Source organism: Platalea leucorodia, assembly GCF_965183815.1.
Source record: "Platalea leucorodia genome assembly, chromosome: 6".
NCBI classification, from domain to species: domain Eukaryota; kingdom Metazoa; phylum Chordata; class Aves; order Pelecaniformes; family Threskiornithidae; genus Platalea; species Platalea leucorodia.
Window position 1 is genome coordinate 41,503,559 of NC_138828.1, and position 25,247 is coordinate 41,528,805.

At 36.0% G+C, this 25,247-nt stretch overlaps 1 protein-coding gene across 3 annotated transcripts in view; it reads right to left on the minus strand.

Annotated features, from left to right (window-relative positions):
- FSTL5 (follistatin like 5) overlaps nucleotides 1-25,247 on the minus strand; it is a 362,482-nt gene that overhangs the window by 21,583 nt on the left and 315,652 nt on the right. For all 3 annotated transcript variants that reach the window (XM_082314957.1, XM_082314955.1, XM_082314956.1), the window contains 4 exons: nucleotides 21,158-21,276; nucleotides 13,853-14,002; nucleotides 7,496-7,603; nucleotides 5,806-5,930 (listed from right to left, as the gene is read on the minus strand). In XM_082314957.1, the coding sequence (XP_082171083.1) occupies nucleotides 5,806-5,930; nucleotides 7,496-7,603; nucleotides 13,853-14,002; nucleotides 21,158-21,276 (502 nt within the window). The remainder of the gene's footprint in view (nucleotides 1-5,805; nucleotides 5,931-7,495; nucleotides 7,604-13,852; nucleotides 14,003-21,157; nucleotides 21,277-25,247) is intronic.

The following is a 25,247-nucleotide window of genomic DNA, read 5'->3' on the forward strand; positions in this document are numbered from 1 at the left end:
TACAGTTGATTACATTTTTATGCATTTCATTGTGTCATGTATTTTCACATACTGATACATGCTGGATTTTTAAAAGCAGATAGGTACTAGGAGACAGGTACAATAGTTATTTATTTATAATAATGATTGGTTTGGCCACTTCAGATGGACAGATCATATTATCCCAAAGGTAAATATTCCTGTAATGACTTCTGCACATGCAAAAGGGAAAAAACTTAGTGTGAATTTATTACATTTACAGTTTATCGGAACTCCCCTTCGCTTTAGTAAAGCCGACTAGACTTGCTTAAGCCAGGTTCTAGCTGTTTCCTGAGCTAATGGGGAAAGACAAGTAGAACATGAAGAATTTTTCTTTACTGATGCTATAGTTTTATAGCTCTACAAAGGCTGACTGCAATCTCATTTGAAGGGAATTTTCATTTCTAAATAGCCACACTGAAGTGGAAATGTTTTTTGATATAATCTTTGTTTCTGTTGACAGATGGCATTTTTAGTTTGAGAGCTTTGTGAAGTTTTACTCAAGCTACCTACGAGGAAAAGATTTGGAGCATGAGTTGAATAAATTGGTCAAGCAGCATTTGTATTGTATTGTCAGCTGACATGGGAAAAGGCATGCGGGATAACTGATTCCAGAACCAAGACAGTTTTCAAGACTGATTTCTTATATATATATATATATGTGTGTGCGTGTCTGTGCATACGTACATATATATTGCAAGGTCAGAAACAGCCACAGATTTCAGTACTTTATAAAAAATATTTTTATTTTAGGTACATTTAAATGTGCAATTAAGTATTAATTAAATTTCCTAACACTGAGCTGAAAATGAACTTTAAAATTCAAAACATTTTCTCCACAAATTCCAAAATGACCTGGATTAAAAGATGTCATATACACCTCAGAACGTCAGGTCTTTTCCAGATTTCAGTGACAGCAAATCTTAACTGTATTTGTGGAGTGATGGCAGTTACTTCATAATTTCTGTAGGCACTTTTCCACAGACACAGTTGGGAATCCTTACTGCCTAGCCCATTTTAAAGCCTGCAAACACAGGTCCTTTGAGTGAGAATATAAGAGTGGAGCTGAAGGAAGATACAGATGAAGTGTAAGTATGGGCATATGGCATATCTTGTATGCACGTAAAGGACTGGGAGTTTCCTAGTTTGAAGATGTGTAGTGGCTACATTTATGGATTCCTAGCTTTTTGGGCGGGGACATGTGAACAGAGAAGGAATGAAGTGGAGAATATAGGTTTGATAAAGAGTACCTGCACATTTTCTAAAGAGGCACTTATTTCAACAGTAGTTGCTGTTGCCAATGGTGGTAGTCGAACAAAGTAAGTTTCAGAGCATTTAAACTGTCTGAACTGAATCTCTCAATCTTTCATTCTTCATATTCCCCCTGGAACAAAGATGCTGTAAAATCTACTACTTAAAGCAAAAAAGATGCAGAAAAAGACTTTTTACTGTCTCCCCTCCATCCTTCCCAGAAGTCCCTATGAGATTCTTTTTCAAAAGCAACGCATTTATGGACCAGAAGGGTCCTCCCTTTTGGAGGGCAAATACAGAGAGTGGAAAGAATGACTACAAGGTTTCCATTTAGCACTCCTCTCACAAAGACACAATTTACAGAGTGGGAGACTGCAGGGAGAAGCCCGAAACCAGATGGACCTCCTTTGTGTGCTGTGCTACCGTGTAGGATTCATTGATAGATTCCACAATCATTATTAGAAATTGCAGTTACTTTCTAGATCTTCTCTGCTTGCCCTGGTGCTACTGAGCTTCCTCCTCCAATTCCTCAAGCTTTCAAGTTATTTCCCCCGTAGCACTATATATGTGTATAGCTTGATGACTAAGAATTGTTTCAAACTTTCCACTCCCCTAATGTGTCTTATTAACTGAATTTGTAAAATATTAAATTGCCCCTTATCTTTGAGCTAAATCATATTGTTTATGTGAAAAATTCAACCCCCAAATTAATTCTACCTCTTCTGTTGATGCTTTGTCTACTTTTACCACTTCCATTGTTTGACTTGCAAACCACTGAACAGAGAGTTCCTTCTGATTATGTAGGATTTTTGAAGAAAAATCTTATTTTCTGTTTGCTTATTTGCATAGAAATACCGAAAATGCTCTCACAGTCCTTCAGCTACTTCACACCTCTGTAGGGGCTTAAACTCTGGAATGAAGTGTGAGTTTACTGAATCACCACCCCACATAGGTTTCATTTAACAAGGTTCACAGGAATGCACTGGCAGCATATTCCAATTACCTCTTAAAGAAAAGCTTAGGTTTTGGACTGTTTTGTGCAAATGAATAAGTATAATTTTAGAAAGACTGCTTCCTCTATTACCATACAAAACAGAGAAATAAAAGAAAGAAAAAACTCAAACTGAGAATATTTTAACTCTATTCAGATCCTGAGCTATCTCACCAGTGAGTACATTGCTCATTCTTCTACTTGTTAGGTCAGGTAACTATATGACATTTAAAATACTTGCTAAAGGATTACAACATCTAAAAAGTTAGAGTTACTCCATTACAGTGAGTTCATGTAATATTGCTTTTGAAACATTTTACAGCAGTGTAATGATAGACCTTAATTTATTCCAATTATCTTTTGTTCACTTCGATTTACGAACAGTGGAGCTGAAATAATCAGCCCTTTTGCTCCTTAGGCTTCCAAGCATGTATTTCCATGAGTATTGTACAGTCATCTTTTTGCAGCCATCACACATACTAATTGCAAACGTCTATTTTTAAGATAAGGAATGGTAATAGCAGACAATTAAGGGGAAGATCATTGGTTGCTCTGAACTGCTTTGGCACAAAAAATAGTTCACTGAATCAAATTTTCTTCTCGGTAAATGTATAAGGCCAAATATTGAAAATATATATACTCAATTCTTAAAAGGTCCAGGGGTTATTTCCCTTGTACCTGTTTTCTGCTATTCACACTCATAAAACGCTCCTCTGGTTGGTATATACACCAAAGAATAATAAACTCAAGCTTTACGTTTGTTGCCTAACATCCTTAACAAACACATGCTGTTATTGAGCATTTTTATTGTTGACTGGTGACAAGTTAGATTTAATAGACAGTTTTTCCTACATCACTACTAATTTGATAAATACAGTTACTTTAAAACCTTTCCTGACACACTGCTCACATAGTTCATTTTTATTTAAACAAAAAAATCAAAGTGAAGGCCAGACATTTTATGTAAGGCAAATTCTTTTAATGACGGACTAACCACATAAATAGCTCTTGAAAGAATACAAAAAATAAAAATACAGTATTTGTCTACATAGTGTTTTTTTTTCTTTTCCAGAAAAGGCACTCAGAATTAGGTAGCATTTTAGAAAACTAAAATAAGATTCTCTGTGTTTCAAGTAAGCTAATAAGTAGGTAAAAAGTTTATTGCTGTTTAATTGATTTTGTTGGTTAAAACCCCCGAATCTATGGATTAGCATTGGACAAACTACTGCAGGCTTTTTGTCGGACTTCAGAAGTTTTCTTTTGGTCTTTATCTGGCATGAGAATGCAAAAAAAAAAAAAAAAAAAAAAAAAAAAAAAAAAAAAAAAAAGCAAAAGCAAACATCACAAGATAATTATGCTAGGCCTGAACTGATGTACATGTTTATTACATACCTGCAGTCACTTGTCCAGTTGTATTTTTTCACTGTTTAATTGAATTTCATATTCCTTTTTTATTTCTGTATGTTTTCTTTAATTCTCTTTTCTCCTAAATTGCATATAGGGCAGGTGAAATGACTCATCACAGCAGGTAGCTGTGACTCACCAGGCAAAGCAGAAAGCACCTACTTGACCCATTTAGGCAAAATATCAACTTAAAATTGTTTGAGTTAGACAAGATGAATTCCTCACTAGCTTTGGACTGAGCCTATTTTTCTTTTCCCAGTCCTGGTTCCCCTTCCTTGTATGATGTTTACCCCATCCATCTTTTTCTTTTCCCATCTACATGAAAATTAATGTATCTAAATGTCAGTTCTGTTGGGGTAGTACCTCTAGTACTTGGTAGCTTATGAAGCAGTAACTTTTGTTCTCTCAAGGCATAGCTGTTCCAAATGTAGCAGAATTATTTAATGCTTTTCTAAGGCTGAATGTGAGGACTGCAGATTACTTCAGGGACACAATGTGCATTTACCTACTCAATTCGAGAAAGGTGGCATTAATGCTACTTAAGAGTCAATTTACTATTCAGCTATATTAATTTACACATTCCTTTTTAAATTACATATGGCTGACTGCTAATTTACTTGTTAGTTAAGAGTTTTGTAGAAAATGAAGAAAAATTATCTTTCATCAACAACCTCTTTAGGAGAAGCAAAATGTTTTTTGATACAGAAGACTAGATTCATCACAGGCACATAGAGAGTAAATTCTGGAATCAATTGTAAAATCATCCTAAATTGCATGTTTTCACATTTAAAAGACTACCACTCACTACAATCAGAAATTATATCTTTTTTAATGGAGATGCATATTTACATACGCGATTTGAGATTTTAGCTAAAAGTGAATGATGTCTCATAATTGTAGGACAGTTAAGATCATCCTAATGAAAGCATTTCTATAGAAAATTTAACTTGGAAGAGTAGAATAAAAAAATGAGCTAATTATTTGCAGAGGTGTTTTGAGCTGAAATGGGTCTGTGTCATCTTGCAAAGAACCTAACAGTCCTAAACGTACAAAGTGCTAATACACATTAATGCAATATTCAGATGTACAAATCCTAGATTGCAGAATTTTTCAATCCCTACAGGTAGAAAAGTTACAGAAAAAATATGAAAAGAAAATTGTATTTTACATTCTTACTAATGTATTTTGAGGAAGAAAAATAGATTTTCATTTAAAAGGCCTTGGGGAGATCTTGAAAAGATTTCTGCTTTATGCCTGTATTAAGTGTTGCCCTCCTTTTTTCACACTCTCTTTCTCTGTCCCATATGCCTTTTAAAATCCATCTGGTCACTTTGTTCCATTCTTCCGTACTTAAGAGTATTTCTATCACAGACAAAATTTGTCTGTTCTTTGGACAAAGACAATCCTGCATTCACTGAGAGAAATAACTAAGGTCCCAAGAATTTACAGTGTTTCCTGGCACAGATTACAGTATTAACCATTTTAACATCATATACTCAGCACCCATGAAATAAGGCAAATTTTACTCATGCATCTAAACAGAGTTTATGTTACATGCTCAGTCATGGTTTGTTTTAAAAACAGAAAACCTGATGAAAAAACAGGCAGAAAGAACTGAATGAGCAGGAGAAGCCAGTTCGTAAAGAGGCTAAGTTATGCTGTATCACAATTCCTTTTAAAACTCCAGAAGTTTTTTTTTCTGGTCCATTAATCAAGAGAATAACTCCAATACAACATACATGTAATTCAATATGGCAAATACTACATATGGCAGCTGCTCTGAGCAGTAGAATAAATATTATGTACAAATTAAGATTCATGCTCCTAAATTAGGGAATTATCTGAATATTACACTTATCACTTCCTCAGGAAACCCCCAGATGATATTAAATCTCAATTTTAGTACATAGAGCAGTGGAACTTTTGAACATTTGGTGAGATAAGGAAGAAAAACTCTAATAAATGTTTTTATTCTGATATCTAGCTTGTTTTCAATAAAACTTGCATTTAGTTCGTTTATGAAGGGTGCTGCAAAACAATATTGAAGTAGGTGGTCTAGTCTCCGATTTTCAAAGTTTTAAAATTATTATTTAAATGTTATACCTCATTTGAAATTTAATTATAATTCAGCTAAAACTTACCTTATATGGGTAATGATGAGGGTTGTAGCCGGAATGAAAAAGTCATCCACTCTGTCAAACTGCTTTCCCACTGGCTGAGTATGGATTGTATGATGAGAAACACTCCCACTAGCTTGTGTTATCACCTACATAAAGCAACATCATTATAAACTATAGGAATAATCTTTCAAAATATAATCTCTAGCCAAATAAATTAGTACAGTATTGCCTCTGTATTCATCTCTTGTATTATCCTTCAGTTACCAAGAAAAAGAACAGAAACGACAGTGAATAAAGCTGATCAGCATTACTGATTTCAAAGAATTATTACATACCTGACCACCTAATCTTCATATTTACTTTTTTCCTTTCTTTTTTTTTCCACTACTGAGTCCATATTTATTCATTTACTATACTAAAGCCTCTAGCCTTAGTGCAAACTACGTTTTTTGCTTACCTTTTTTTTTTTTTTTTACACTAGATCCTAGTGTGAGATTACATTTCTTAAGCACTTCAGCCAGAGTGAAAAGATGTTATCAACTGATCCACAGGAAGCTATGGCTATGCACACTCCCAATTCTTGTCAGTCATGAGGTAATTCAACATAGCATAGACATATTTCAGAAGAGCAAGTTGATTTGGGTTTACATATTCCTTAAGTTGTTATGAACCTATTTTCCTCAAATCCCCAAATCTTCGACCTTCTCTGAGGTAAATGTTCATGGGTGAATAAAAGACAATTCCATATAATAGCCACTATGATATTCACATACATGCACTTAAGAGCAGATTAGAGAAAAGCAAACAATCGATTATCTATACTATAAGGAAAAAAGAGAGTGAAGATGATAAGTTGCTTTAAAACATGATAAGATTGACTCAATTATCAGTCATTTTCTGGGGAGAAGTGACAGCTAAACTCCCACAAATTACCTTGCATACTCATAGTTACTAAGAGCCCGTAGGTGCTAAAAAGGTGTTTTCAAATGTTACTCATTTTTTCTGCTTGAGCCCTGTGTTTGAATATCTTTTTTTCTTTATCTTATATATATATTTTAATACATAAAGATTTCATTAACTTCTAAAGAAAAGAAAAGTAAGTTGAAATAAAAAAAATTTTGAAATTATGACATAAAGACCATCACCATATTTTCAGGGGATTACTTGAAATAAGGAACAGAAAGTAGTGAACAAGTAGGAATGCAAGTACAGCTTCTTGAAATGTTTCTTTAGCAACTGTCGCTACGCTTGCCACTGCTCAGAGGCACGCGAAAAGTAAGGATTTTTAATATTTTACATCTGAAAAAAGCAACAATAAAGATGGAGCTTGTCACCTCCAGAGCATCAATATAATTTTAGTGAAAAAGGAATATGCCCAAAATCCAGTTTATCCTCTAATTAGTGGAAAAAACATCATAAATAGAAACAGTTTGCTCTCAAAATACTGGCAGTTACAAAACATGCTGCTGCTTTCAGCTGTATTCCTCATCCTTTATCAATTCGGCATTGTCACTTCTGAGTAAGGGTGGTGAAAATAATGTCTAACTTAAAGTCAGTTGTCTGAATTGTTTTCTGGTTACCTGAAATCATTTCACTGCCCCTGCTGGGGTAATGATAATAATGTGTAAGGGAAAATATACAAAATGTTGCAATTACACAAAGGTTCACCTTGTCTAGAATTCCTTGCATATAATCATTCTGATCACCTCACCTGCAAAGTTGGTGAGTTCTTTTCCATGTTTCCCCAGCTCAGCACCCAGACTTGATCATGTGATTTATCGTAGTGTAGTTTCACTGGAACAGGATCTGTACTTACTGCCTGAAGCATAATAAAAATAGAAATCCTTAGTTTCTGTCACATTTTCAAAAGAAAAATAATATATACACTTGAATTGGAATGACAACTGGACATGCATTTCCTGATGTTTTCAGATTGCATTTAAAAATTATGTTGTCAATTGCTGAAGCAGCCCTCTGATTAATTCAAAGTTACTGACTTGCTGAAAAAGTGATTTTTATTCATTATATGCTCTAACATTTGGCATCAAAATTACATTAAACTGAAGCGATTAAAAAGCTGAAAACAAAGTTTTAAATCAAGTAAAAAAGTACTTATCTTCCTTCCCTACCATTACTCTCACTTTACACATATCAGTTTAAAAACTACACCAATTATTTGTAAATGGCTAAAAAGGGAAGAGTATTCTCAAGCCACATACTGAAATTAATGCAAGGTGTTACTACACAGTCCTGCATAAAACCAACACAATGTTGCTACACCCAAAGCTTCCTATCTCTGCTAAACTGTGTATATTCTGTTGAAGTTGGAAAGATCGTTTTCATGTTTTCCAATTAGTTGCTACTTTTGCTAGACTTGTGATCAGAACCAAAGTGTTTTCCCTACAACCTTAAGCACTGTCTCTTGAGACCACAAACCTTTTAGACAGTTGAGCTCTACACTTCCTTTGTTATGAGAAGAACTGAAGACTTCAGAGTATGAAATGGGTTGACAACATATTTGATTAAAAGACATTCTGCACGAGGTAAACAACTGGGGGGATTACTTTTCTATTTCCATCATTAAAGCAGAAAAATAAGTGGAAATTGTTTTTTAGTCTCACCATTCCGGAACTGTAAAGCACAGCTTGTTTATCAGTTTGTCAAGGAGAGTACCAGCTGGCTAATTAAGTGAACCTAATTTAAACTAATGATGTAGATCCTCAAGATAATGCACTAATGGCTGGCTGAGACTGCTGATGATACTTAACTGTACTCCTGAGGTGTTGCAAGCCACAACTTCATCTAGGCAGAATTTGTTTTTCCTTTTGAAAATGGAAAATGAAGCCAGGCTGCTCACCGGCTCATTTAAAATCAGAAAGATACCCCTCGAAAAAGGTCATTCGTGTTTGATAACATTTTTCTGCTGCAGACTACAAGACAAGTTGGCTAAAATAATACTTGGCCTGTTGTATAACTAATTTGTTCAGGTGTGTAAAATTTCCTTTTGGCTTCCCCAGACAAAAGGTCTGACCCACGTGTGTTCTGCCGCATGAGTACCAGCAACGTTCAGGGTCTGGGCTATAGCACTGCCAGGAGGAGGAGAAGAAGGAGAAGGAATTGGCCCGTGGGGTCAAGCACAGGTAATGCAGCTCCCAAGAGAGGAGCCAGCAGCAGAAAGGAGCTGAGCATCTTGGAAGCAGGTTTTCACAGCTGCTTCTAGCTAGCCAGGCTGATCTGCCAGCAGCACGGTGGGGACCGAGTGATGATGAGCTCTGTTTACTTCAGCATGCCTCTAAGTCATCCCAGTTAATGGTGCGCTGCTAAGCAATACTGGACAATTGCAGGTGACGGTGCTTGCTTTCAAGAATTTACAAATGAAAGCAAATACTTCTCTTAACTTTATAATGAGAATTACCTGGCTAAATCAAAAAGTCTACATATATCTCTCTTAAGATAGACCATCCATGTTTCCAATACATCTCAATTTAGTCGGCTCTAGAATCTTCTTTAAATACTTATTTTGATAAATATAGTTGTCATAGAAATAAATCATCCTCAAATCTAATTGTTATATATGTGCACCTGTACACGCATCTTTTACGTTAACTTTCATAGTAGAAAGGAATAAATATAACATAGTAGTACTTCAGAGAAAACACTGTAATAAGCAAATCCAAATCAACAATATTTTTACAGAGAAAACAGCATAGTTGCACAACTTACAGCCCTTTCAAATACATTTTTAGTTGTCTTCAATTTTTTTGCACCTTGACAGAATTTTTATTAGAGTGTTGCTCACTTTCAAAATATGAAGTTTTCTCCACATTTGTTCCTACCAGAGTATGCATTTTTGAAAGCTTGGTTTTACAGAACAGATACAGCTTGTTTCTTCTTTAAGATATAGACTAGAAATAGTTAAAATGTAAATAATATCCTCTGTATTAATATGACACTTAGAGAGAAGGCAGTCTAGTAAGCAAAATGCTCTCATTTACGAACAGCTTAGTATCTATTCTTCAAAAATCAGTTACATTTTGGGTTTTTTTTCTGTGCTAGGCAGTAATGTAAGTAATGAAAATAGACTGATCTGACTGAGAAATCAAACTCCCTTCCTTGCTTCCTGTTTGTGTGAGTCGTCGTGTACGTGCATGAGTAGAGCTATATTTCATGGTTAGAAAAATTCTTGCTGCTTGCAAAAAACCAAAACCAAAAATAAATGCTTCTTGTTAAAAGATAAGGAAGACAGGGCTGTGCTTGTTATAAGAAATGCTGAACAAGGTTATCTCTTGACTTGCCGCTACATTCCAAATTAGCCTTACTTCAATTCTAAAAGCCATCTGTGAATCAACAGTGGTTTTATTTTTTATAGTCTTATACTACGTATAAACGATTGTATAGGTTTTGGGCTTTCATTATTTATTTGGTTTGTTTGCAACTACTTTTACTTGTCTTTTTTTTTTAAGTCTATTTTGAATATCAGCATGGTTAAGCTGGATACAGAGCAAGTCCCATAATACATTTCCCATGTATTTGGCTAACTGTATCCTAGGAAATAATTTTCAGGTCAGTAACAAATAGCAGAAATCCTGCTCAGGTGCCCAAAAGTGAAAGTAACACATTTAGTCTAATTTACTTAACCAGTTCATCTGTTATCCCTTAGTCATATTGTCTTACCAGATGTCTGTGTTAAGTATTGTGAAATGGAAAGATAATTTATCATTATTATCTAAACATCCTATCACCATCAAAACTGAGACTTTCATTCCTACAAAAGGTTTCCACAGATGGGATAAATTTCATTCTATACTTCCCTAAGTTCACGATCTAGATATTATTAAAGTCATGGAAAAGCAATGCTATTCTATCCCTCAAAATAAAATTTCTTTGAAAGTGAAAGGTTTTTTTTCCTGGACGAGCATGACGGCTTGTGGAGTATCCAGTTTTAGCTCAATATATTTGCTAAGGAGCAGAGATTTAGCGCACAAAGCTCTGTGTGGCACCTAGGCATCCTGTATGTCTGTTTTTCAGCTCATTACAGAATCTTGAATACTTATGTGATAGAACAGCAACCTATCTAACTCCATCCAAAAACTGGAGAACCGCTTTGCATATTTATGGGGGAGGGGTGTACTTCTAATGAGTGGCTAATTTATTGAATTTTACTTTTTTAATTAAAAGTAACAAAAACATACATCATTGTGGTAAGTATCTCTAAACATTCAGTTAATGGTAAAGCACTCAGTAAAATAATAACTAATGTAACTGAAGGCAAATTAGAAGAGTCTACCAATCAAACCATTCCATAAAACCTAAGTTTAAAAGAACCTCCAACTTCTCAATATTTTTCAGTGAGCTCAAAAGGCACAATATGCTCTTGCCCCTGAAGTCTAAGTGCTAATAAATGCAATCAAATTGGTATTTCATCCATCATCTGTAGGAAAACAAGATGACACATGAATGTCAGCCAGAGACCAGGGAAACCATTGCCAGAGATTCCAGTCCTTCAGATCTGTGGATTTCAGTAAGACTATGGTTTTTTTAGTCTCTTTTCCTGCAGAAATATATTGAATTGGCTGTAAAAAGAAGTCTTGTTCTCAGAAAACAAAAATTCATTATCCACTCAGTTCATCTATACTTTGATATGCAAAGGTCAATTTAATGAAAAAAAAAGTAAAAGAACAAAAAAATTACTAACTTTTTATTATTAACTTTTTGAATGAAACATTTTATCAGACCCTGTCACAGTTTGGATAGGTCAGGTTTTGAGGAAGTTATGTCTACTGAGCCAGCTGACACAGAATATAGAAGGCAGAAAATGCAGACGTTTAAAGAGTGCAAAATTATTAAAATTATTTATCAAGTTAATGTAATTTTAAAATTGCAATTTTGCTATGTATTTTTAAATTTTACATTAATGTATGTGATATATATGTATACTAATATCATAGAATTGTAGAATGGTTTGGGTTGGAAGAGACCTCTAAAGGTCCCACCCCTCTGGAATGAGCAGGGACATCTTCAACTAGATCAGGTTGCTCAGAGCCCCATCCAGCCTGATCTTGAATGTTTCCAGGGATGGGCCATCTACCACCTCTCTGGTCAACCTGCTCCAGTGTTTCACCACCCTAATTGTGAAACATTTCTTCCTTATATCTAGTCTGCATCTACCCTCTTTCAGTTTAAAACCATTACCCCTTGTCCTATCGCTACAGGCCCTATTAAAAAATCTGTCCCTATCTTTCTTATGAGCCCCCTTTAAGTACTGAAAGGCTACAATATGGTCTCCCCGGAGCCTAATATACAACATATAATCTATACATTAAAGATTTTCATTCATTTATCAGTGAAAAAGGCAAAATGCATGAAGAAAAGCTCTATTTAAATATTTTTATTAACAATGTAGGTTAGATTTCTAATTAAAAAAATCCATGTTTTATTTAGCTAAAGAACATGTGTTTCCTAAGAATGTGATGATACTATAAGTAACCCTGTAGATGTTAGGCACGTTTGTATAATTAAAATTTGAATCAGAACACCCAGTGTGGTGTCAAAACCTCTTTATCATTTTCATATACAAGTGCCCTTTCTTCTGAGAATCAGAGCAGGATTGTTAATAAGTTATTAACTAGCTTCAGAGCTCTTTGCCCAGGAAATAATTTTATTTCAGAAAAAGAAGAACCCTGCTTTTAAAGTAAATTTCAAGATTTTATATGATCTGTAATGTACTTAAACCCCCCCCCTCACAAATACACAAACTCAACTAAAAAACAAGCCCCTTGTCTGCTGACAAGACTGTTGGCAGTCCCCAGCTATAATCGATTGACTTTTTTTGCCACTGAAAGTAAAATAAAGCTAATATTTCTGGTCAAATGACATCACCGTGAAAGACTAAAGACTATATAATGGAATATATTCTATTGTATGTGTCTGATTAAAAAAAAAAGAAAAATAGTGTAATATGGTGGGAATACTAGGCAGAAAACAAATAGCAAAAAATATTATGATTTTGCCTTTTCCATATGCCTTGTTAACACAAACATTTTAAGACTTTAAATAGTCTCTTCATATTCAGAAAATATATTTTTAGAATTTAATGAGTTTATGGCTATTATTTTTTTAAATGCATCTTCACATCTTTAACAATTCCACAGACTAAAATCTGTCCTCATGTAAATCCCCTATTTAACCTCATAGTACAATGATATCATTGATATCACCAGATACATAAAGGAAAAAAAGAGACAGAAAGTGAGACAAGCGTACAGCGGTCATAGTATTTGATTTGAGTGGTGGCAATTAAACATTAAATTTTTACTCCATCCCAGTGAGACTACTGACTGTTTGGATTACAGTGCGACTCTCTCAGGCTCTCCTGAGGGAACCGTACTGCTCCAAAAAACTAATATTCATTTTAGCATTGCCTTGTACCTTGGTCTTCCACAAGCTATACGAGTGCATTAATCCCTGTACCATAGCATCGATTTCTCTTTTACCCAATGAATTATTTTGACTAAGCAGAGCATCTCCAGCATCCCAGAGACTGGGAAACTGATAGTACTGCCTACACAGTAGAGGAATAGAGAAGTTGTTCAAATTCACGGTGTCCAATCTTGGCTAAGGGTGGTGTTGGGTCTTCCACAATTGCAGTAATTCCTCTGTCTAAAAGCTTACTGAATAACAGTCCTCCACCTTCCGTAGCCAAACTTAACCTCCAACCTTTCCTATCAAAACTGACAGACACATTCCTGTGATAAGACTCTATTTTAATGAATCTTCATCTTCAAGTGAAAAGTACCTCAAGCCAGAAACTTCCCAAAGAACTCATTTCCTAAACTACTTGATTAATATTTATAAGAGGTATTTTCATGTTGATTCTCTCCCTCCCAATTGCCTATTGAGAAGAACAGTCACTAAACACGAACTGCTGCTAAATGTTGAAGGTAGATGGGCTTTTTTTCTAGATATTGTGTTTACTCTCAAGCTAATTGCATTTTTTTCAAAATATGAAGGAAAACGTTAAATTCTTGTGTCCAAATTAGATATTAAGTTAAAAATCAGAAATAAATACCTGTACAACTTTCTGAGACTGTACATCAACAATAAGAACTCTGTCAAGTGTGGGCTGAGCTACGTAAATGAACTTGTCTTTTACATTAACAGCAGTTGCCCATACACACCGCTGAACAGGATCTCCATCTGCTTTGGGACAAACTTCATCCTATAATTCAACAGAAACATGGAAAGTGTAAGAATCAAAATAGTCAACGATGCAATCGAAAGACAAATTATGTTCTTTTTCTTCTTTTTTAATTGTAAAATAAAATCTCAGAAAATTTAGGGAAGGAAAAAAGACAGGAGACATTAAGACATAGACTAATGTTAGCCAAACTGTACGTGTAACCACCACGCAACTCACAAGCACTTTAGTGTAAACCATACACCAGCTTTTTTGGATGTTTTCTAGGCATTCAGGCAGTTAGCACTGTTGTCCTGAGAAAGAAACCCATTTGAACCAATAATATGTGTAGCAATAAAGTGAGCAAGAGCCAGGAGACCTTAAAAACAGAAAAACACATTAGACACACAATGTCTCGTTACTGTGCAGCAGCTAGCAGCTTCCCCACCTGCACCATCACAGTATCTTGCAAAGGAAGGCAGTTATAGACATGGCTCACACTTACATCTGAGAACACGGCAGTAAGGCAGGCAAGTACCAAATTGGGAAGATGATAATGTATAAACAGAGGGAAGAGAAGGAGGTGTGGTGCAAGTTGTCACACGGTACAGGGGCAAAGCAGCAGCAGTTAGAGGGATCTGCTTTTTTGGTCACATGGAGTAGTGATATGTTGTTTGAAAGATCAGGAATTTTGGCTACTTCTGCCATAAGACATTCTCACAGCCTATCTCACTGGTGTTAAACCCAACACATACCAAATGGCTTCTTACTATCATTCCTTCGCCCTCTGCCCTTCCGTCCCTGCAAAAGGATGAATTTGAAACAAGAGCAAAATTCCTGTTGACTTCAGTGAATTCATATTTCATATACATATTTTATAATACATATAACTATACGCTCTCACTCAAAATATCTATCTATAGTTTACATACTCACTATTCATATTTTTATATAAATATATTCCCACTCACCATATATGTATTTATATTTTTATCTATCTATCTGTAACCCTTTAATCCCAGTGAAAGCTTGCTTTTATCAAAATTAAAAGTTACTTGGTCAAGTATGTTACCATATTTGGAAATTCCCTTTATGAAATAGCATGAATTTTTCCTATAATGGACATCAAATTTATGTGAAAAACAAGGACCTGAAAAATATTCTGCTTGGAGATGTACAGCATGTGCCAAGCTTTTTTTCCTGACCTATTCTTCTTTTCTGCCTTAATTTTTTTTCCTTTCATCACAAGGGGCAATTTCACCAAATCATAAGTATTATTTCTTTTTAGCACTTATCTGCTGCTTATTCCTAATTTAGAATGCTCTGTCTGATACATTGTAACTGGTCGCTGTGAAAATAATTATGATATGTCAGCAGATGATGACTTCAATGTAGAACGAACAGCAAGAGTTGATGAGATCTTAAACAAGAATTCTAAGTGTCAGACTCCTTTAAAAAGAAGGGGAAAAATAACGTGACAGAACAACATATCCAGCACTAAGCAATGCTTTTCAAGAAGAAGATGATGCACTTCAACACTAACTTTTCTGTATCATCAACATGCTTTGCCTGCTGTGCCTCTGTACGACTGAGAAAATAGACTCGATCTTTATATGTCAAACTAAGAAATAAATCAATTTCCAGCTCTAACAGAGGGAGTTTCTTTACAGGAGATCAAAAGCCACTACTTAGTCCTGTGTGGTTGTTAAACCTCAACAAAGGGAAGGTCTTTCAGAAATCACGTTGATAAGGAAAGGTTACTAAACTCAGGTACCATGGGATGGCACATAATCAGGAACTTCAGCAGAACTCAGAAATAAGTAAAAAGAGTAAGAATTATTTTGCACTGCTAAAAAGCCATGCACTTTGAAGGGAGAAGTTTAAAATCTGTTTTTTTAAGAATGATAGGCACGATGACAAACAGGACTTTCATTCTTAAATATGGCTAAAAGCTTTTCATCGCATAAAGTGAAGCGTCAACATAAATAAGTATGTCTCTAATATTATGTGCAATCATCAGATCAACAATCTATTGCTATTTGCCTTCTGTGTAATTGTCACTTCAATTGGAGTTGTTTCACTGATCTCAAATTATTTTTTATATTTATTCTAAATGTGCCTTGTCTTAGTTCCATGTTTTATCTAAGCAGATAGCTACTTTTAGACTGTTCTACACAGTCCTCTTTCTTCCTCAGAGAACACCTTCTTCAAATAATGCATCTGTAAATGTTTATATCAACTCTATACTGTGTCATCCTTTTCAGTCATGTCTCTCAGGGCCTCACCTTAGTTTATCCCAGTTTTTGGTACTGTGAATTCTACAAGGACACATTCAATACATTATTTAAAAATAACACCAACTCCTGCTGAAGGAATCGAAGTTTCTCTCACATGGCATCATATAGATTAGTGTAAATGATTACACTAATCATACCTCCCATTGTGGAAAGTACAGCAGAACAGGAAAATATATAAGTTAAGCACTTATAACTATATCCAGAGTTAAGCCACCTCTTTAAGCATCTTCCTGAATCTGAGTCTAAAATACTGACTGAAGTGTATTTCTAAATATTATACCAATGTAAAAGCAATAAAATCTAGGTTTTTTATATATGTATATAGACGTATACACACACACATATTTAAATTAGAAACTACAGGGCATGATTCTTCTTATCTATATAATTCATGAACCTTGCTCCTCTTGTTCCATTTTAAATACAGAAAGAAAGCGTGACACTTTCTCAGATCTAAAGTAAAAAATATTAAGTAAAAAATAAATCTACATATACAAATGTAGTTTACTCATTCTAGAATATTGTTTATGTTGTCAGAAATTTCTATAATGCAATGCCAACTCTCACTTTGCCCCAAAAAACTGAAAAATTAAAATAAAAGCAAAAAACTGTTTCTCCAAAGTAACACTGAAAATTATGCACCAAAATTCTCATATCCAAAATAGAGTTCCCCAGCATGAATCAGTTTATACAGTAGTTTCTCTAGTTATTCAGACCCACATTTATCTAGATGCCCCAGAAATAGCTTCAATCAATGGAACTGAAATCTTGCTTTTGAGAAGTTAACATTTATCTGATTAGACAGTCTGGATTTCTTTTACATTACAGGCAGTAGTTCTGAGGCTCTATATTAATTTCCCCAGTGGTTGGGTAACTTGTTAAAATAATTTCTCCTTAAAATATAAGCATAAAACCAGCATTTTCTTCTTCTAATTAAAATGTGAGCAATTTACTTTTTCCTAATTTATTCTCTCTGAAAAAAGCTAACATCTGATAAAACATCAATTTATTTAATTGTTTTCCCCACCCCCTCCAGACTTTTTAATCAAAAAGTGACTTGCCCTGTAAGAAGTCAGCAGATGGAGGACAATAAAACTTTCTCTAAAGTTTTTCAAGGTAGTCTGGGGCAAGAAATTCTCAAGAGAAAACATGTACTTGTAGATTTATATGTGCAAATTGTATGTTGATAAAGTTACACTTAATGCAAGGGTCCTCAGTGTTCTAACAAGACTTGAGTCAAGCTCTTTAAGTGGTATAATGAAATGTCTATCTATGCTATGACTGTCTAAGTGTAAGGTGACATCAACAGGTTACAACAGTGCATGTATTAAGACATGAATTTATGTATCACCTGTATTAAGTTACTGTTTACTTGACATTCTGTAGTAAAAATCAGACTGTGGATCTTTTTCACATTTTTGTCAACAAACAAATGATAAAAATCCTGCATTTACTACACTTACTGTGCTGGAAGAGTGTAAAGCAAAGCAATTTCTGTGGACTAACAAGGGTGTTTCAAGTTCATTTCCTGTGGAAACTGTGCTCTGCCATGTAGTCACATTAGCTGTTTTGAAATAAAGCATTTTGCTCCCACCTCCAGCACATATTCAATTTCAAGTGTGAGGTGGCCTAGTTCACTGAAATACGGCCATTATGCGCTAGTTCTTGTAATAAAGAAAAAATCAGGATTATGCTGAAACCAAAAGGATTTGTCCATTGGTCTCAGCAAAGGCACATGCTTCAACTGCTTTTTCCCCACCCCCAGCCTTCTGAAATAATTATTCTAATTGGGATTCATTGGGAAGGGAAAACAAAAACACTTTTGCATAAGAATTAGAATTTAAAGGCTTTGGAAAATATTAATTTGTGGAAGATAAATAGAGGTTGCATGTTAGTGAGGAAAATGCCCCAAGCACTTCAGAATGATAAGACATTTAACAGCTGCAAGACTCTACTTGGACCATGGGTAAGAATCGATTTGACAACAGGTTAAACAAAGAGCTGTCAAAGCTGGTGTAACTGAACAATAATCTGCATTAGAAAACAGAAATAAGTTTATTTCTGTCCCTATGCATCTAGAATTGTCACTATCAGCCTAATAAAAGTCTACTTTCATTTGATATTAATTTGGAAGATTCAAGTAATTTAGGAGATTCTGGGAAGCAGAGGAGGAAGCTCTTTATATTCCTCTGAACCATGATGATCCAGTAAAGCACTAAATCTTTTGCTTCATTTTAAACACAATGAAAGTCTAATTGATTCCCATGTTAAACACACACTAAAGTGCTTTGCTGTATTGACACTCAGTGGCATAAGAGGCAATTAAATATTTAGATAAGGGTTCTCAAGTATATAGTTATTGAGAAATTGTATTTACCTTTCGCAAAATTGGCATACCTAAGTATGTACATGTGTAACTGCTGCAACATTCGTTCACAATACAATGCAATGCCATGTAGAACATCTGAGTTCATTCTTTTACAGGAGCTCGGCTAAGGGTAATTTATTTTGTTGGCAGGCAAACAAGAAACCTAGGGAGGAACACTGCAGTATCACGTGCACCATCCAGACATTTTCTGCAACACATCTAGTACCTAAACCGTGCTGCGGAATTTAGAAATGTTCTTACACTTTAGCAAATGTTTGGCAATGAAACAGGTGTATTAGGGTTTTACTTATCACTTGAACAGCTAATTCAGGAAAGTGTAAAGGGAGCGGTTTAAGCAAGCATGTGTTTCCTTTAGGTATATGTTAAAGAGATGTGTGATGGAGATTTTATTAGCAATAGCTGCCATAGATGTGAAAGGCTATGTAAAGCCACCTCAAAACAGTCAGTATACCAACATCTCTGATTAGTAAAGTTATACGACAGCATCAAAGAGAACTAACGAGTAATTTATGACATGAACCACTAAATTTATGACATGAACCACTAAACAATCACACGCTGAACTTGATAAAAATCTGATCCTGATCTGACAGAACTGAGTTATTTTATTATTCTTATTTAGAGAAAATAGATTTTCCAAATAGGCTTGAGGAAGATATGATATTCTTCAAAAAAGGAAACAGTTGTCTAAAGCTTCATAGTCAATGAGTTTTTTCAAGAATATACTACTTTTGTCATAGCATTAGCAGTATATGCAGGGAATTCTTTTAAACTCATGTTTCATCCTTCTTCTAGGAGGAAAGTCATCTTTAAAGACCTTTATCAAAATTTCAAAATTTTTTACTGAAAACTATTTGTCAATTTTTCCTTTTTTTTTTGAATGCAGAGTGAACAATGCTGTCACTATGAGTAGAAAAACATAAGGACATATGTTCAAAATATTTCTGATTTCTCTTGCAGGAATAAAGATTTATTAACCACCATATGTGAGAGAAGATTTTTTCAGTGTTCAGGGGAATAAGTAGAAATATTGTTGAATTTAATGGGCAAAATGACACACATGTAGGTACAAAGCTTAATTTCTGGCTATATATTTACCACACCTACCCACAAACCAAAGATATCCAAAGAAGGACAAGTCTATACCTACTTTAAAATGAAATTTATCAAGTAGCCTACTTTCCCAGTCTCTCTTTTTTTTTTTTTTTTTCCCCCAGGGGCAAAAGACGTAATTATTATTCTACTTTAGGTTTGAAAGCTACAAAAAGGAAACAAATTTGACTTATACATCCTGATTATTACCACATTTTGATAAAAATACACTTAAAATCTAGGCTGTACTTTAGACCAATAAAATTTTAACAGACTTCTTAAATAATCAGCTTTTGAATTAAACAGTCATAAAAAAGCTCTTTGGCTTATTTTTGGCGGTGTCAACCTAATTTCACTTAAGCAGCACAAATCAAGGTATGATTAGCTGTTCAAAGCATAATTATTCAGACTAAAATAAATCTTGCTGCTGAGTACAGCAGCCTTTGACATCAATAATGATAACTGAAGAGGCAAATTCCATTGAGACAGTTCTGCTGTTATTTCAGTGTGCTTTAGGTATTAGGGAAAAAAACCCAAAGTGTACAGCTCACGGGTCATTACGTATTTCAAGGTCACTCATTCAAATTCAAATAATGAGAAAAAGTTACTATTTTTGAAAGGTGATAGATCATATGGAACAAGTCTTAATGTAGTGACTAGTATGAAGTGTTCCTGTGAGAACATGCATCATGTCAGCTGGCAATTTGATTAGCACTAAAGGAAAAACAACGGAAGAATAAATTGAAGTGGAGAATACGCTACTGTTTTTATGTATGCTACACATGGAAACTACTCCATAAATGCACAGAATTTGGTGAAATCAGCTATAAATCTGTTAACAATGAAGTTATTGAAACTACTTATATGAATTGTAAGTTGAAGTCAAAGTATCAATCATCTCTACTAAATTCCATGGAGCTATAAGAGTGTTTAACAGGATAGGGATTTATCTCATGATAGCTGACAGTTTAATATAGACAAACATCCAGTGGAGAAAAAGAAACCATTAAAAATGATAACTCTAGATTTTATATTTAATAGAGAGAGAATCGATCCCTGATTCACAGAGATGCATTTAACAGGGGGAGAGAGGAAAAAAAACAACCACCACCAAACCAGAAATAAAGAGTAGAGAGCTGTTAAAGGAAAGGATTGGGAAAAGAGAAAGACAGCCAAAGAAAATGAAGGGTTTTAAAAGTATAGAAGGAATACTCAATCTAAAAGAGAGATTGAAAGTTTGGATTTGATCAAAGAAAATACAGGAAATTTTGAGTCCACCATTATAAGTTACTTATTATTTGAGAAGACATGTCTGAATTTATCAAGCAGAAAACACTAAACTAGCAATAATAAATTCTTATTTAAAGAAAACTATAATTGAGAAAACACTACAAATACATTTAAAAAAAAATAACTTGCCTGAAAACCGAGGAGTTTTTCACTAGGCTTAATATGCCTCTGAAATTCACATTCCACTGGTTGTATTACTTTGATGCCATCTTCATAAAAAACATAAAACATGTTCCCAATTCCCAGACCTTAGGAACAAAAACACATTGAAATGTATAAAATTAAATAATGACAAAAAAGAAAATCGTTGTCTTGAACTAAAAACCTCATCAGATATTTGGTATGAGATCAATTTGTTAATGTGCACAGCGCTAATACAGCTAATCCTATGGGATCTTTTGTTGTAAAACTAAAACAAAACTGTTGCATTATTCAGAATTAATTTCATGTAGTTTTCTCCATTGGCAAGACAGTGTCTTTATGAATAGAGATTTAGAAAGATATAGTTTGACAGCTGCAGTAATGAAAGTGATATTGTGAAATCATCTACACTGAAATCAAATTAGTATAAATTCTCCATGTATTCTTATTTTTCTTCTTCTGAGGCATGGAAGAGTTAAAGTAATTTCTGTATAACATTGAAAGCGAAGTTCTGAATCTTTGTTATAAACCCTTATTTAACATTTCTTTCAGTCAGAAAAGGAAATATTCTCTATTGTATTTCATTGGAAAGCCAGAGTTGGGCAGATATTCATTCCAAGTTTGAAGGGCCACAAACATTTATAGAACTATTCAATCCTTCTACTGCGATGTTGCTGAATGAGAGGCATGATGTAATGTTTTGTGGAGGTGGGAACCAGATCTGTAGCATGAAGTCTCATAGTATCTCTGCTCATGCTCATGACCACAAAAAAGGACATTCTCCTCAGTTTACCATGTGCCAATTAAGACAACAGTTGTTGATTTGCTATGTGGATGCTATGATGGATGATCAGTTCATATTTGTAAAATTGTATGAAGAAAATCACAGAACTCATAAAATTACCATTATAACCAACTCTGACAGCTAAACTGTGGGCTACAATGACAAAAATGTACATGTATCCTGGGTACAGGGCCTAAGCTTCCACTTGACATAACAATATTTGGTATAGGAACACAGGGGAATAAACCCCAGGAAACATAAATCTGAGTCTGAAATTCTGCTTATCCAAAATTCTGAAGGAAAACCTATGTTAACAGAGAGAGAACACATCTTAATATCAAATAAAATAATGAGAACATTAAGGAGGGGAGGGAAGTGTGTGTTTGTGTGTAGATGTATGTATGTACACACATACATAAAAGTTCCCAGTCCCCGTTAGGAATCACACAGGTAATAAAGTCATTTAAAAGGCAGTAATATGCATAAGGTTGTCAGGCAATGCCCAGAACAAGCAAGCTCAATTATCTTTGAGAAATCTTGTGTAATCATTTCCCACGTCTGGCCAAGTTTTCCCCAAAAGAAAGAAGGGGCAGTCTCCTAGCAGGATTTTCCTCATTTAATATCAGATCTATCTATTAATAGGTTACCAAAAAGCGGGAGACGAATTTGCCTATGCTGCATTTGGTGTAGCATAGAAGCCGGCTCAGGTTCAAGGAAAACTTACCAGTCGTGTACTCTGAGCATAAGGTGCACTAAGGGCAATATGCCCACTCTGGCCAATGGGATACTTTTGTATGCCTTTGCAGGTAAATGATACAGCCTATGTAAGATAATATGTCAAGGTCTTTCTTTAAAAAATGCCTGACATTGCATCCTGTAAGAACAGCTGGAATTTGCAGGTAAGTCTGAGTGAGGTTAGGCTGCTCCTACTAGTGAACACAGTGTAGAGATCTATAGCTGACCAACTGGCTTACTGTATCTTGGTGATAAATAAATATGCACACCTGGCTGGGGACAAACCAAGGTTTTCCATTCTTCCTGGTCTCATTGACTAAAGTATATTATAGTTATTAGCACGATACGTAATATCAGAACATGAGGAAGTAAATCAGCTGATAGCCCCAAGTGATACAGACATTTGACAAACAGACTCTTAAAACGTCCTCTAGTAGTTGCCACTACTCCAAGGCAGGCTTTCCAATGTGCAGATAATATTCGTGTATAGTAACCTGTCCCAAACTTTTAAGGCTTTATTTCCAATGTCTGGATACTAATGTTAATCAAACTGTTCTTCGAGGAGAAGGAGACACAGTAAGAAATGTCCTTTTTCCATTTCAATACTGAGCTATAGAAGTCAGTTCATATAAGGAACCATTACCTGTGGATCCAATGAAATAATCATAGAATCATAGAATAGTTGAGGTTGGAAAAGACCTTTAAGGTCATCAAGTCGAACCATTAACTTATCATTGCCAAGTCCACCACTAAACCACGTCCCTAAGCACCACATCTACCCTTCTTTTAAATACCTCCAGGGATGGAGACTCAACCACTGCCCTGGGCAGCCTGGTCCAGTGCCTGACTATCCTTTCAGTGAAGAAATTTTTCCTAATATCCAACCTAAACCTCCCCTGGTGCAACTTGAGGCCATTTCCTCTTGTCCTATCACTTGTTAGTTGGGAGAAGAGACCGACCCCCACCTCACTACAACCTCCTTTCAGGTAGTTGTAGAGAGCAATAAGGTCTCCCCTCAGCCTCCTTTACTCCAGGGTAAACAACCCCAGTTCCTTCAGCCACTCCTCATAAGACTTGAGCTCTAGACCCTTCACCAGCTTCCTTGCCCTTCTTTGGACACACTCCAGCACCTCGATGTCCTTGTAGTGAGGGGCCCAAAACTGAACACAGTACTCGAGGTGCGGCCTCACCAGTGCTGAGTACAGGGGCACCATCACCTCCCTGGTCCTGCTGGCCACACCATTCCCGATACAAGCCAGGATGTCATTGGCCTTCTTGGCCACCTGGGCACACTGCTGGCTCATATTCAGCCAGCTGTTGACCAACACTCCCAGGTTGTTTTTGGCCAGGCAGCTCTCCAGCCACTCTTCCCCAAGCCTGTAGCATTGCATGGGGTTGTTGTGACCCAAGTGCAGGACCTGACACTTAGCCTTGTTGAACCTCATACAGTTGGCCTCGGCCCATCCATCCAGCCTGTCCAGATCCCTCTGTAGAGACCTTCTACCCTCCAGCAGATCAACACTCCAACCCAACTTGGTGTTGTCTGCAAACTTACCGAGGGTGCACTCAATCCCCTCATCCAGATCACTGATCAAGTTATAAACAGAACTGGCCCCAACACTGAGCCCTGGGGAACACCACTTGTGACCGGACGCCAACTGGATTTAACTCCATTCACCACCATTCTTTTGGCCTGGCCATCCAGCCAGTTTTTTTACCCAGCGCAGAGTACGCCTGTCCAAGCCACGAGCAGCCAGTTTCTCCAGGGGAATGCTGTGGGAAACCATGTCAAAGGCTTCACAAAAGTCTAGCTAGCCAACATCCACAGCCTTTCCCTCATCCACTAAGTGGGTCACCTTGTCATAGAAGGAGATCAGGCTAGCCAAGCAGGACCTGCCTTTCATAAACCCGTGCTGGCTGAGCCTGATCCCCTGGTCATCCTGTATGTGCCATGTGACGGCACTCAAGATGGTCTGCTCCATAACCTTCCCCGGTACCAAGGTCAGGCTGACAGGCCTGTAGTTTCCTGGATCCTCCTTCCAGCCCTTCTTGTAGATGGGTGTCACATTTGCTAACCTCCAGTCAACTGGGACCTCCCCTGTTAGCCAGGACTGCTGATAGATGATAGAAAGTGGCTTGGTGAGCACTTCTGCCAACTCCCTCAGTACCCTTGGGTGGATCCTATCTGGCCCCATAGACTTGTGTGGGCCTAAGTGGTGTAGCAGGTCACTAACCATTTCCCCTTGGATTATGGGGGCTTCACTGTGCTCCCTGTCCCTGTCTCCCAGCTTGGGGGACCGGGTACCCTGAGAACAGCTGCTCTGACTATTAAAGACTGAGGCAAAGAAGGCATTAAGTACCTGAGCCTTTTCCTCAGCCTTTGTCCCTATGTTTCCCCCTGCACCCAATGAAAGACGGAGATTCTCCTTAGCCCTCCTTTTGTTTCTAATATATTTATAGAAACATATTTTATTGTCTTCTATGGCAGCAGACAGATTAAGTTCTAGTTGGGCTTTGGCCCTTCTAATTTTCTCCCTGCATAACCTCACAACATCCTTG